Source organism: Paraphaeosphaeria sporulosa (assembly GCF_001642045.1).
Source record: "Paraphaeosphaeria sporulosa strain AP3s5-JAC2a unplaced genomic scaffold CC84scaffold_9, whole genome shotgun sequence".
NCBI classification, from domain to species: domain Eukaryota; kingdom Fungi; phylum Ascomycota; class Dothideomycetes; order Pleosporales; family Didymosphaeriaceae; genus Paraphaeosphaeria; species Paraphaeosphaeria sporulosa.
In genome coordinates, this window is record NW_017253368.1 from 1,155,191 (window position 1) to 1,168,509 (window position 13,319).

The following is a 13,319-nucleotide window of genomic DNA, read 5'->3' on the forward strand; positions in this document are numbered from 1 at the left end:
GACACTAGGATAGGGATAGATGTATTTGTTGATAGGTTGGAAGGGCAATCCGTGTCGAAAGCTGTAGGTGCGAGACTGACGCTTCGAGCTTCAAGAGTCTATGTCGATGAACACATATCTCCTTTGAGGAACGCTGGATTGAAATTGCTGACTTGAAATAATGGAAGGGCGAAGTAGGACGGCAAACCACAGATGTTGACTTGAAAAGATTCGAATTGACTTGGAATGTGAAGGTGCTCGGAGTCGGGGGTTGAGAAAAGATTCCACCTACTTGTCGAATTGCGACATTCTTTATACACATTGGGTTGTCGTAAATTGCTTCGTCCAATAACGTGCTGGTGGCATTCAGAACTTGATGTTGATTATCTCCAAGGAACAATTTAGGACAAGCCCAATATGAATGGGCGAGGCGGGAGTTGGAATCGAACCAACAGCTCAACATGCTTTCGCACAGAGGCCACCACGACAGGTCTCCTACAACTTGACGATCTTGCCCGGTTCTTTAAGAGAGACAGAGTCCGGAATGCTAGAGACACGTTTGAAAACGACAACATTGCGACACGCATTGTTTGTCATACTAGGATCGTTAGAATAGAGTCGTTCGACGAAGTCACTGAAGTCCAATGGTGATTAGCAACATCGTCAACAAAATTACCTTCTCCCTCCTGTTGTAAATGGACCGTATCTTCACATGCGCCACGCATGCGCCACGCATGCACCTAAAGCTGGGGGCGAGCCTTACTCTGTAGTCCCAGGTCGCCTGACGAGACAGTTCGGAACACAGCGTTGAGGCTTCAACGTTATGGAGATGACCGTGAAGGTAGCAAGATCTAATTGATGGCTCTTGCAATGAATCATTGAGTCAGATCATCCAGCTTTCGGCTGGTGTTCCAGTCATCCATAGGATATCATCTGGTCAATGCAAGAAGCCACAAGTAGGGCATCCGATGGAATCATCACTTTGATAGCCAGAAAGAGGCTGATAAAGGTTCGGCACGTTCTGGCCGCGAGAGAGCTGGAATGTAGGAGCAACCGTGTCCAACCAAAAGCGCATAGGATTAGTAAAGGAGCGACTGCACTGAGGTTCACCAGCTTGGGAACCTTTGGTAATGTTCAGCAAATACCATTCGAGTTCAATCGGATACCGATGATCTAATGGTGCACCGGGAAAATTCAGCAGCGGCATGACAGGTAGGAGGGTACCTCCTTTTAAGCACCGTCCCAGGTGATCTGTGTTCGCTTCTAGCGACTTCTGACTAGTGGATCAATTTTACTTCAAGTTTTGTGGCATTGTCGGTATTTATCTGAAAAGATATGCCGATTTATCGAAGGTGACTAGCCAGCACCTTTGTTGGCACAGCTGATGCAGGACAGGTCTCTTGGTAAGCTTGTCTTTCCGATTCAACAACGACCACGTACTGCCGTACAACATGACAAACAGTCATTTCACGGTGTTCACGATGGCGGTATCTCCATGTAGACATGCCAATATGCGCAAGACTCGAGCAAATGAACTCCCACCCGTCCTACTTGAGGGACTGGGACGTCTGTTCATGTCCTCGCCGATCCTTGCATCGCCTCTTCGCTCTGCTGATGCCGGAGACGTATGCATAAGCAGATCAGGGGACATTCATCTCCGGGCTGTAATGTGTTCTGCGGGAACAGTGCACACACATCTCCGAACTGAGGGCGGTGCATCGTGATTTCCGGTTTGCACATGTCTCACAGACTCAGAACGGCCCATTAGAGGCGAGAGCCCGCACAACAAGCCCGCTGTTGGTAGGATAATGCCCAGCTGTGCCAGCTCGATAACTCGAATAACGCCAGATGCGATGCAGCCAGTAGTACTTATTTGCCGAACGCGTATTTGCTACGCCGCTCGCAGGAAAACACCAAGCAAATGTGCAGGTGCATGGCCACCACAGGCAATTTCGGACTCTCATCACAGCACTTGATCGAATCATTGGCGTCGCTATCCTGGCATTGGTGTGCTCGGCGGCTCTCGTTTTATAGGCTGCTCTCGAGCGCAGGTGAAGCTACGAGCCAGTCTGTTGCATGTCTGGTGTCTCCGACTCTGGTTCTGCCGTGCTTGGTCTTTGCTGCAAGGCTACAGCATGGAGGCAAACATCCCATGAGACCCATCGCGGCGGAAACTGGGATGCCGGTGAACTTATATTTGCATAGGCGCTTGCACATTGGCCCTGGGCACCCTTTCTACAGCTTTGCAGCTTGAATGCTGGGTTGGGAAGAGCTGTGAGATTGCTGCACTCTGTGGCATGAAGCACGGGCCTCATTGTGGTGATTGACGTGCTCCCTCGCCGTCTTCCGAAAGACAACCACAACGACACCACCTTCCTCGAGTTGCAAAGTCAGACTCGACCATACAGAGGAACCCACGGCCTTTTTACGAGCATGCCTTTTCCTTCGCAACGTCAATGTGCATGTCGACTGCGGCGGCAAGCATGGTGGGCTTTTGGGTATGCCGCTGGGGTTTGCCCCTCCATCCCTTCTCCTCCGACAACGACGCGGCTGCAATTGATGCGAACAAGAAGTATCCTATTGCTCAAGGTACACGACTCAATGCCTTGCAACTCTCGAAGGCGTCGTGCCACGTCGGGAGTGGGGCGCTACGTCGACACCAATCGCGTCCTCCACACTCACGCCATGGCGTAGCTGCTCAATGGCGTAGCCACTGAAAGAGCTTCCTGACTCGAGTAAGCTTTTTGCCTCCTTCATGATCCCAGAAGACAATCTGCTGACATGACACGACCTCGAGTCCGACACCGCGCGGCAGGAGAGCCGTTGTGGAGCGGCATCAGATAAGTTCCTCCCCAAACACCAAGATCTAGGTCCGTTGGCGACTCGCGTTTGGGGCTTTCAGCAGATTTGCGACTGCCACCACACAAGCATGAGGGTCGACCTCAAGTCTTGGGACACATGCCGCGGCAACGACTGGTGGGTCCTTGCCATTCAGAAGTACGCCTAATATTTCTCACGCAGCGTCGAATAGATTTTTCTTGTAACCGCGGCGGTGCCGACTTGCGTCACAGGTCAACATACATCTCCAATCCCACGATCTGGCGACATCGATATTGGGCGAGCAACGGCCCTGTCTCATCCGGCAAAAGGGTTCGGCGCTTGAACTCCGCCAGGACATCTTTAGCGACCCCGGTGCAGAACTAGCTCATTCGGTAGACACGATGCTCGGGCATCAGCGGAACAATCAGCGACCGTATACTCAGGGCGAACAATCGCACAAGCGGGGTTCCAAGAAGATGATACAGACTCGGAGAACTAGAAGAGCTGCATGTGTTGCATGCAGTCCAGGGTATCCATGGCCTCGCTCACGCTGCCGGTGTAGATAGCCTATGGGATTACCCAGCAAGTAGTCAGTATGGTGGCACTTCTTGCGATTTTTGCTGATTGATCAAGGACGGCATTTGGGACCCCGTGGAGCTATAGTATCGCGATTTACCGCTGCTTGCCAAAGTATGCGAAGACTTCACAGTCCATACAGGGTCATAGCCACCGCTGAAGAGTACGCCGTATTCTTTTGTCCATTTGCGTCAGCCTCTTCTTAGGCTGACCCTGGAATACCTGTCTGCCAGAGGTGGACTATCAGGTGCCCGTCACGAAAGACTATTCGACCGGTTTCTGGACCTGCCATTGGAATCGATCTTGGCACTACCGACTCTTGTGTTGATATCATGAAAACGGCAAGGTAGAGATAATAGGCACTGACTAGAGCAATCGAAGCCATCACCCCGAAAACATATGGTGCCAGAGGCGTGGAAAAGCCGAGTCCACGTCGTGGAGGAAGCCGTCGATAACATGACCCAAGGGATACTTTGATGGATGCTCAACGTTTGGCACGTGCCGAGAGCAAGGTGAGGAGATCCAATTATTTTCGAAGATAACGCTCATAGATCCTAACGCGTATAGATCCTAGGGCAGCAGCCACGGCTCGATGTCGGTGAGAGGAAGCCAGGTCCAGGAACGGCATCTTCATGGGGCCGACCTAGCTCCCCTCAGTCATTGCTCCTCTCGCTTCCTGTTGTCCGTCGATTAGCTCTCCACCATCGTTCAACCGAAGCCAACCCTGCATTCGTCGGTTTATGCCATGGCTTCAGATCAGATTCGCTGGGCATCTTTAAACGGCACCAAGGACTCGATGCGTTCAGCTAAATCAGCGTTCTGACCAACATGTTTTCTTCCAGACCAATAGCAGCCATGTTGTTGGTAGTCACCAGTAGCATGAACCAGCAACCAAAAAGTATAATGCGACACCCCTGATGACGCTTGGGGGATGGTGCGCGAAATAGCCGCCAAATGCTCCATTTGCGACAGGTGCAACACAACCAACGAGATGCGTCGCTGCAAAATATAAGATGGCAGATCTATCGACCATGCCATCTCCGACAAGAAGATTCATGCATCCCGAGAACAGCCTTTACCCCACATAGACTTTGTACGAGATTTTGTCCGCGAGATCAAGCAGCTCAATTACCTGAGAGGCAACAAGACATAGGATGAGGCTGAGGCTGCTGTCAACACTAGCGGTGGAGGGCTGAAGATCGGATATAGCCTTCTCCGGATAGCTCGCTGCGGGCAAGATTGTTAGCTCTTGTCTTGTCGGCTTCATAACCTTCGTAATCCGCACACCACCAACCTGGATACCTAAGCGGAGACCGGAAGGAACGCGAATTGGCTCGAGAGAATCAATCTGAAATCACTGGACCTGGGCCACGAAACACCCGCCTGGGCATCCGTTTACGTGGCCCCTAGCCTTGGCCTTGGAACCTACAACCGACTCACAAGCGTCGGTGGTGCGACCATTGGATGACTAGCGCCCACTTCGCCGTATGAGGTCGAGAACAGTCCATCTTCCAGCAGCTCTAGAAAAGGCGAGCTCGATTCCGCTATAATTTTGCCGCACGAGGCGCCATACAACAGTGATACTAAGGTGGCGTCGTACAGACCTCAGGGACACTGATGCAGCAAGCCAGCGCTCGAAGACCCGACACATCATAGGAGCGAGGATGTATGCGTTTCGTGCGCAGGACGAGCGAAGATATACAATTACCAGAGGAAATACCGATCGTCGAGAAGGAAGAGCAGGTTGCCAGGATGCGGACACGATGATCGGCAGGCGCCAGTGAGGCCTCATCTTTGCCTCTCCGGATCGCGAATGGCTTTGGTCCAGCTGTTCTCTGATCTTTGCGATTCCTAACAGAGCTTTGGCCCCGGTGTCCTTGGGCATCAAATGGCTTTGACCTCTTGATTCTTACGAGTCCCAAAGAGCTTTGGTCTAACAACAGCCATGGAGACATTCTTCAGGACGAGCGCGTGATGTAGCTGTTCTGTCCCTGCAACCCGCTGCTGACAGGACGACAGGGAATGACTCGCCGACGGCCGATATAATGGGTAGCGTTCCTTCGTCGAAATAACCAAGTTGCCCCAGGAAATGCTGATTATCGAGGAAAGCTCTGTCCTTTCTCTTCAGAATGACACTGCACAGCCATCCACATCCACCATGTCCACTTCACCTCCATCACACAACCCTGCCTCCTCTTCACCAGCTCGCTCATCAGAGCCCATCCGTTCCAATCGTCTCCTGGAAATTCCGACTGCTTGCGCGTATCTCGTGCGCCACGCACCTTCAGGCCGAGACTGCCCCAGGAAACTTCCATGTTCGAATACGAAAGCTCCGTCTAATCTTATCAAAATGACTATGGAATACCCAAATCTCGAGCATTCGTGAGATTGACGATCACAAGCGGCAAGAAATATATAATGACAGCATGGCGCAGTCGATATGGTACACCCGCGTGCTGGGCTTGCACAGTAGGTGCATAAACCATTTCATTCCGTGTCCTGCGAGATGGTGCGCAACGGTCCCGAGAGTGCTTTTGCTCTGATCGCGGAATTGGAGTTCACTAACGACGAACCGATCTCCGATGGGCGGATTCCTGGCAATGCAACACCCAGAGGTTGCGAAAAGAAACTGTGACCGACTGAGCCTTGGTCAAATTGGTCATCGCTTGTCTATATAGTGAGTCCACTGGGCTGTTAGTAGGTTGACTGATGTGCTGATAGCGAGAGTGTGTGCACACAGTCAAAGCTGCATGAAGAAATCGAGCAGTGTCGAGCAGGTCAGGCCATGACAGAAAAGAACGTCGTAGCACCGTGGAAAGCACTCAGCGACGCGACTACAAGATAACGCATCGCTTCGATGCGCCTCAAGCGGTCGAAGCCATCCGTTGTAATGTATACACTTCCGCCCGCAGGTACGCCTGAAGATGCGCCCGAGGTCATACGCAGCAAGCGGGGGTGATCATTTACGGAATTAACCAGTCGCATATGAATCAAGAAGCCTCCAAACCGTCCTATCCACGAAGCTGAAATATCGCGACCGGAGGCTCCGTTCCAAGAAGTTGGACCAAGGACCCCTCAGTGAAAGGGAAGTCTGCCAAACAATTGTGTTGACGCGGAATAAGCTGAAGGGCGTTTTTAATGATGTCCGGCCTTCACCTCGCACTTCAGCAAGGCCACATTCCGGCGGTTCTCAGACATATACAAGCACGGCAACGGCCAGCTGTCAGGGCGCGGCCAACGCTCTCGCCCACAAATACACATTCGAGAACACTGCAAGAGCGTGATTCACCAACACTGGCGCATACAACCACAAGCAGGGCTGGTCGAGCCATCACTTCGAGTGCGCGGATTGGGTGGCGTCTTTGGCCGTGCCCATGGCCGCAACGATCGCGGGATCAGCGGTGCTTCGACATTGGCGACATTGATACGGCATGCATAAACTTCAAGCAGGTCGACCGCAACAAATTGATGATGAACCTCGCCCGCAATGGGGTCGATATCCTAACCAAAAAGGACGACCATTCGCTGGCGGGACTTCTCTGGTAAGCGTTGGAAGAACACTTTTCGAGGACAAGAGAGTGGACGAGAATGCCCCGCATCGCATCAAGCACACTGGCTAACGCAAGCCTCAACTTGGTGCAATCAACTCTGATGTCGTCAAGGACGTAGTTACTCACGGTTGGGATATCGAGACCAGCTCCTTGATCTGATACAAGTATTTCGGAAGCTCGAACGTAGATATGCCACATATCTCATGACAGTGGTGATGTTTGAAGCTTCTAGACGTAACGATCGGATTTTCCTTGCACACCGTGTTTCCCTCTTTTGAGGTCTTCCGTTGCTTGGCAGCCCGTATGCAGCTGCTGGAGGTATACTTGGTACCAACCTTGTCATGTTTCTAGATCCTGGATACGCGCAACACTTCCACCAGACGTGCTCTCGCATCCTTGCCGTCGAGGCCGCTAAGGACAGCGTGCAGCTTGAGACGCCATTTGTCAAAGTCTACGCCTTGAGGTCTTCGCAAACTTGCACCAGGACTGGGTCAATAATCTAACCGAGCGCTACCAAGGCAAGCAAGGTGGCAACGTTCTTCGTCGCGAGCCGCCCAGCAGAGTCAAAACCAGTGTCATCCTAATGGGTATAGTCCAACGTCTTCTCGACGAAGCTGAAGCGAACGTTGCGGCAGAAAGTCAAGAGCCTGATACTGTGCTCTTATTACGAGTCCATGGGAAGGTCCGCGCGCCCTAAGACAGTGAGATCGGACCTATAAACAACGGTCCGCTCCGCAACGGCAGCTGATACAGCGGGGAGTAGTACTCTGAGCTTGACGATTTGAGGGGAGCGTATTGCCTCAAGAAAAGCGACCCCTTAATATCTGGGCGGTAATTCTTATCGCGCGGAGGTTTGGAGTTTCTGTTGCAGATTTGTTGCTGACGATATTGTGTAGAGTCAGTGGACAAGATCATCTATATCCATGCGCTTTCCGGAGATGCCGTGATGCGATGCTCACACAGGTAGTGGCGCTGGTGTGAAGAACGGAGCCAAGGTAGAGTCTAGCAGGTAAGTGGATCACCAGTCGCAGAGAGAAGCGTCGCTGAGTTCGAGTACCACCAGTTTCCGGGTGGACGCGAGCTTCCTTGACTCAACAACGACCATCGCCGCAAGAAGTTCTCGTGCTAGACGGCTTAGGGCCGCGCCCCTTGCAGTTTTGTCCTTCCTTGACATACTTGTCTTCTGGTCTTCTGGTATTCCGGCATCTTGATCTCTTTGGTCCTGGTATCCGGTATCCTTGCTTCTCAGGCCTTCTGACCCTCCGGTGTTCTGGTGCTCCGGTCCTAGTATTAGTCCCTTGATCCTCTGGTGTACATCGGAGGTGGCGATCGCGTGGCGCCGCAATTGCGGGTGTCCTTACTTCCCCTTAAGCGATGCGATTCGCGACTTGCTTGAGTGCCACGCTCCTGATAGCATCAAGGGGGATCGACACAAGCCAGTCAAGCGGTAGGCTGTCTTACCGATCACATGACATTACAGGCTTAAGTACTGTAGAATGTTCGCTTGGTCATCCCTAACGGGAGTTGAAGAGTGCTGCACGTCTCGAGATACATTCGGCGGTTTTGATCGCTCGAGACCCGTTGCTGTCCCGGCGCATGGGCGTGCTGTTGCCGTCATTCGCCAAGGTAGCATTTGCGATCGTCCGAAGTATCTGTTCGCGTCGTTGGTAAACTTCTGCGGTCAATGCTAGGCGTTTGATGTGGTGTGCCTGTTGAGATTGCGGCTGACGGAGGGAGCTTGGGGGCGGGAGGGTGCCTCTGGTGGGGCGCTTACTTTTGCTGTCTCCGACAAGAAGAATTGACGTCAACAGCTGGCGGCTGTATGGACACGCTGGACGCAGGCATGAAGAAGCTCCTCGACCCAGAGCATGCCACTGTGAAGCGGCGTTCTCAAGTACGCGTGATCGTCGTGGTGATCGCAACGACGCTGGAGCTCTCGCTATCGTGGTGAGAGGCGGCAATACATCCGAAGGCCGATGCAGGAGCAAGCTGCCTTCAGGCAAGAAGAAGCTCATCAATCTGGAGCATGCTGTGGTAATGCGCGGCTCTGCGGGCAGGTCTCATCGTTGTTTTGCTGTGATTGCGACAATCATGCCGCTCCCGACCTCGTGGCGAAAGGCGCACCCAGCCGACCATCGGGGAACCGCGTTTCATGTAGGAAGTATCTCCTCAATCGTGATAATGCTCTCCGGAAGCGCGGCATTGTTAGCAAAGCCTCCTCGTTGTCGCGATGGCCTGAAAGCCCCTTGTCACGACGGTACGGTGGTGAGAGGTCGCCGCCGCAGAAGCTGCCTGCCTGCGCGTCGAAACACAACAGCACGGCCAATGCCTCAATGCATACGATGAGGAGAACTTACAGAGCTTCGAGAACGCGCACATAGCGTTTTTGCCGCAAGCGCGATCCTGGTGGGGTTGTAGTTGGGGCCGAAGGAGCGGGGAGGAGCGAAGGCCAACGCCCAAGCCGCCGCTACGCCCCCACCTCAAGTGTAAGGACCTCGCAAGCAAAGGGCCGCATGCCTGAAGCTGCTGGCATCGACAGAAGGAGCGTCGCTATCCTGGTAAAGCCTACAGCGAGATCGACAGGGTTGCGAGGGTCGCTGCGGAGGGGTGGAGAGGCTGGTGTCACTGCGGGGCGCCTGGCCAGGGAAGAAGAAGACACGGGGAGCTGCACGATATCGTCAAGAACACGCAGCAAGCCAAGTTCCATAACCATTGAGGGAGAGGCGGGTGCGTGACAGCGTGAAGGACCTGGTATGAATTTATCTAGCCTCGAGGATGGTCCGTGCCAGCCTTTCCAAACAACTCGAGGCTGTAGATCCACCCTGCGCTACCCCACGATTTCCCGGTGCTCTGCATAGCGAGGTCAACCACAAAGACGTGTTCCACTCGTGCTGTCCCTGTCTGCCGCCGCATAGTCCAGGCGACATGCAGAATGGCAGGCGCGACGTACGACATTGTCGTGCTTTCGTCCTCCCCTCCTGATAGCCTCCATGTCGGCCCGCGAGCGCTGAGCCCTGCATCTCCCCTCGAACGTCGCGTCGCCATGCCCGCAAGCCCGCTCAGATCGCTCTCTCCGCCTCCTATCCCCAAAAGGGCAGTCGCGGGCGCGTCCCTATCGGGATCACGAGCTGCGCCGGTGCCTATGGGCGTTGAACGAGGGTTCGCCACCGCGAGGAGTCTGCTGGCCGACATCAGCATCAACGACCGGGGTCTCAGCGCAATTGAGGAGGCGCTCGAGAGCAGGCGGGTACCCACAGGGCCTGAAAATACCATAAAAGCGTCTAAACCCGCAAGGAAGAGAGCTACTAAGGCGACAGCTGTCGACGAGGATGCGGCGAAGCCGAAGGCGAAACCAAAACCACGCGGACGGAAGCCCAAGACGACAAGCGCCGAGAAAGTGACGAGCAATGCATCGAACGCCGAGGCCACCGCTACCACGTCCTCTTATTTCGCGAAACTGCCTGGGGCCGATGTTGCTGCGTCTACCCGCGAGCCCGCTGCAGCACCGCCGGAGCCGAAGCCTCGGAAGCCGCGCACGAAGAAAGCTACGACCGACAACGGCGAGATACAAACCACTATCAAAAAGGTCAGAGTCACGAAACCGAGGGGCGCGACAAAGATCACCAAGAAAGTGCAGGAGAAGGCGGCGGAGGTGGCATCGGCACATTTCCGCTCACGTGGTGCGGAACACCATACGGCAGGATTGAACCAGCCGGACACAACAGTCGCTGGGGGTCAGAGCGCTCGAGTTGGCGATGATACAATATGGGACGTGCCATTGAGCCCTTCCGCGCGGAGTAATGGCCCGCCTAAACAACGGCCACCCGACCCCGACGACCCATTAGACTTGGATGAGGCAGTGAGCAGACGACGAGACTGGACGCCTCCTCCAGATACTAAGCGACAAGAGATTCTCACCAGCTCAACTGGGAAAGAGAACAAGCCCGTCGCGGAGAAGGAGAGTTTTACGAGCCTGCTGTCAGGTTATTCATACGCGCGCATGGAGACTCAGTCACAGAAATCGGCCTCTGAGACAGCTTGCACCGAGGTGACCGGTGCCATGAAACGGCGAAGGCTGGAGGTGAGTTACACATGCATCTCTAGCAGCCTTCGAGATTCGCTAATGGTTGGAATAGCTGCTCGATCTACCTAACCACCAGGTTGCATCTCGTCAAGCATCGCCGGAAAAAGGCAAGGCGCCAAAGAAGAAGCCTCGAACCATCACAGATCTGGTCACGGGCCAATATGCGCCTCAGCAACCGCTACCAGATTCACCTGAAGTCTCAAGTGACTTCTTCGCACGCCGCACTACTCCTGTACCCAAGACGACCAAGGTGTCATTGAACGATATGGCTGACGAAGACTCAACTAAAGTTTCGAAGAAGCCCGTGCGCAAACGTTCAACGTCTAAGCCAGCGTCAAAGCCCGGCGAGGCGAAAGGCAAGCCAAAGAAAACTTCCGCCAAGGCTGCCGCCAAACCAAAATTGGTCGCAGAGACGCTGCTCAGTCCAGCGTCTGCATTATCCAGGTTGAACAGACAAGATGTCTTATTCGGGACATCGAGCCAGCTAGCGCGTGAGGAATCTCCCACCATGGTACGGGACTTACAGAATGCGATTCGCGAGTCCGAGCAAGATGCAGAACTTCGCCACAGTCTAGCATCAAATGATGCCCCAGCATTTGCCGCATGGCCGCGCCTACAGCGTATTGAGGGTAGACGTGCACTTTGGAAAGCAAGCTCACGAGACGACGAGGGTCACACACTAGAAAGGCAGAGCGTCTGCCTACCCGAACCGGACAGAACGCAGGACTTTCCGCTCGTCATCGACAAGATGCCTGAGCAGTCCGACGATTCATTCCTGGATATCAATGACTTTGCGCCGCCTCCCCAAGCACCGATTTCAATATCATCGGATCTGTCAACTCCACCTTCCACAGTGGTGGATGACAATGCTGTCACTGCTGAAGCTCGTGCTGCGATTCGCTCTCCGTGTCTGGACATGGACAATTTCCTGTCATGCCCACCTCCAGTCGCGGGTAGCAAAGAAGTTGCTGTTGAAGGTCATTTTCTCAAGAGTTCTCCATTCAGAGACATCAACGACTTCCCACGGGACCTTCCGCCTTCGAACCAACCAGTCGACTCTAGCTTTCTTGACATCAACGACTTCATCCTATCTACGCGGACGCCTGCAGCTAACACGTTACCCACATTAGCGTCTACAGGCTCGCCAAAGAAGCCCAGAGATCGACCTCCAAAATCTCAATCCGCTATTCGTTCAAGAGTACCGGCATCTGCACCCGTCCGCGTACCCAAAAAACCAATCGCGCATGCACAATCCTCTACAGCCACATCACCAAGTACGCCTCGCAAGAGCCAGAACCGCTTTCACAGCATCGAGGCTATCCTCGACTCAGAGGATGATGAGGCCCTGTCGCCTACACCTCCTCGGGCTCGACCACTTGCACATTCCCCGCCGTTGCCACTAGTCTTTGACACTACTCCCAACCCAGCAAAAGACACTGCAGACGGACTCGTCCCAATCTACCGAATCCCCGAGACCAAGCTAACTTTCGACGGTATCCGCCCTACACTCTTTCCCGCTCTCACATCCCTCATCCGCTCTCTCCCTCCCTCGACTGATGCCTCGAAGCCTTCTTGGCATGAGAAGATCCTCATGTACGACGCCATTGTTGCCGAGGATTTCACAGCGTTTCTCAACACGCACGACCATATTCACACGTACAAGCGCGCGACGCAGAAACAGATCAAGGCGTGGAACAAGGAGCTGAGGGCACGGAGAGAAGAGGAGATGAAGGTGGTCGAGGGCGAAGGCATGGTGTTGGCGGTAGAGAAGGAGATCGAGGCGTATATGGTGCAGAAGTGGTGTGAGGAGATGAGCGTGTGCTGTGTGTTCAAGGAGAGGAAGAATGGTGGGGCGAGGAAGGGGCTGTACTAGTAGCTATGGAGGGGATGGGACGGTGCACGGAGGTGGCTCAACTTTGGCTGCATGGGAAGGCGTTTTTGCAAAGTTAGATACCATGAATGCGATTATGTGATGACTAGATGCGGTTCCGGGTGATTTGGTGGAGCTTCTTCGGCGGCTGGGCTTGTGCTGGAGAAGGTGCGGGGTACGTAATCGCGACTGCGACGCGCGGGCACGTGCATTCTCTTGGCGGCTGCGGACGGGGCTCAACTCTGGGACTTGGTACGATGTTCGGCACTTCAGGTGCGTATGCTAGTATTTTCGCACTTTCTAGATCCAAGCTAATAGTAATGCTACAGTTCTCATCTTCCTCCCGACATACTTAGCCCTCGATATCAGGTGCTGTGCGTTCATCCATGGCTCAGGTCACCGATCGCCACAGTCTCTGCGTTTCGCATACGCACACTGG

The 13,319-nt window shown here is 53.9% G+C and overlaps 4 protein-coding genes across 4 annotated transcripts; all 4 read left to right on the forward strand.

Moving 5' to 3' along the window:
• The first annotated feature begins 1,802 nt into the window (after positions 1-1,802).
• On the forward strand, positions 1,803-2,323 carry CC84DRAFT_1008565 (uncharacterized protein). Its single transcript, XM_018173352.1, has one exon. The coding sequence runs from the start codon at positions 1,901-1,903 to the stop codon at positions 2,231-2,233; it is 333 nt and encodes a 110-aa protein (XP_018032665.1). The 5' UTR covers positions 1,803-1,900; the 3' UTR covers positions 2,234-2,323.
• CC84DRAFT_1167371 (uncharacterized protein) lies at positions 2,198-2,781 on the forward strand. Its single transcript, XM_018179169.1, has one exon. It carries the CDS (start codon positions 2,442-2,444, stop codon positions 2,694-2,696), a length of 255 nt encoding a protein of 84 aa, XP_018032666.1. The 5' UTR covers positions 2,198-2,441; the 3' UTR covers positions 2,697-2,781.
• Positions 2,782-6,516: 3,735 nt separating this feature from the next.
• On the forward strand, positions 6,517-6,921 carry CC84DRAFT_1220643 (uncharacterized protein; the record flags this gene model as incomplete). The annotated part of the gene is made up of 1 exon (XM_018183184.1): positions 6,517-6,921. One exon carries the CDS (start codon positions 6,517-6,519, stop codon positions 6,919-6,921), a length of 405 nt encoding a protein of 134 aa, XP_018032667.1.
• A 2,855-nt stretch (positions 6,922-9,776) lies between these two features.
• Positions 9,777-12,952, forward strand: CC84DRAFT_1262262 (uncharacterized protein). Its single transcript, XM_018185140.1, has 2 exons — positions 9,777-11,007; positions 11,063-12,952. Exons 1-2 carry the CDS (start codon positions 9,859-9,861, stop codon positions 12,881-12,883), a joined length of 2,970 nt encoding a protein of 989 aa, XP_018032668.1. The 5' UTR covers positions 9,777-9,858; the 3' UTR covers positions 12,884-12,952.
• Positions 12,953-13,319: the final 367 nt, after the last annotated feature.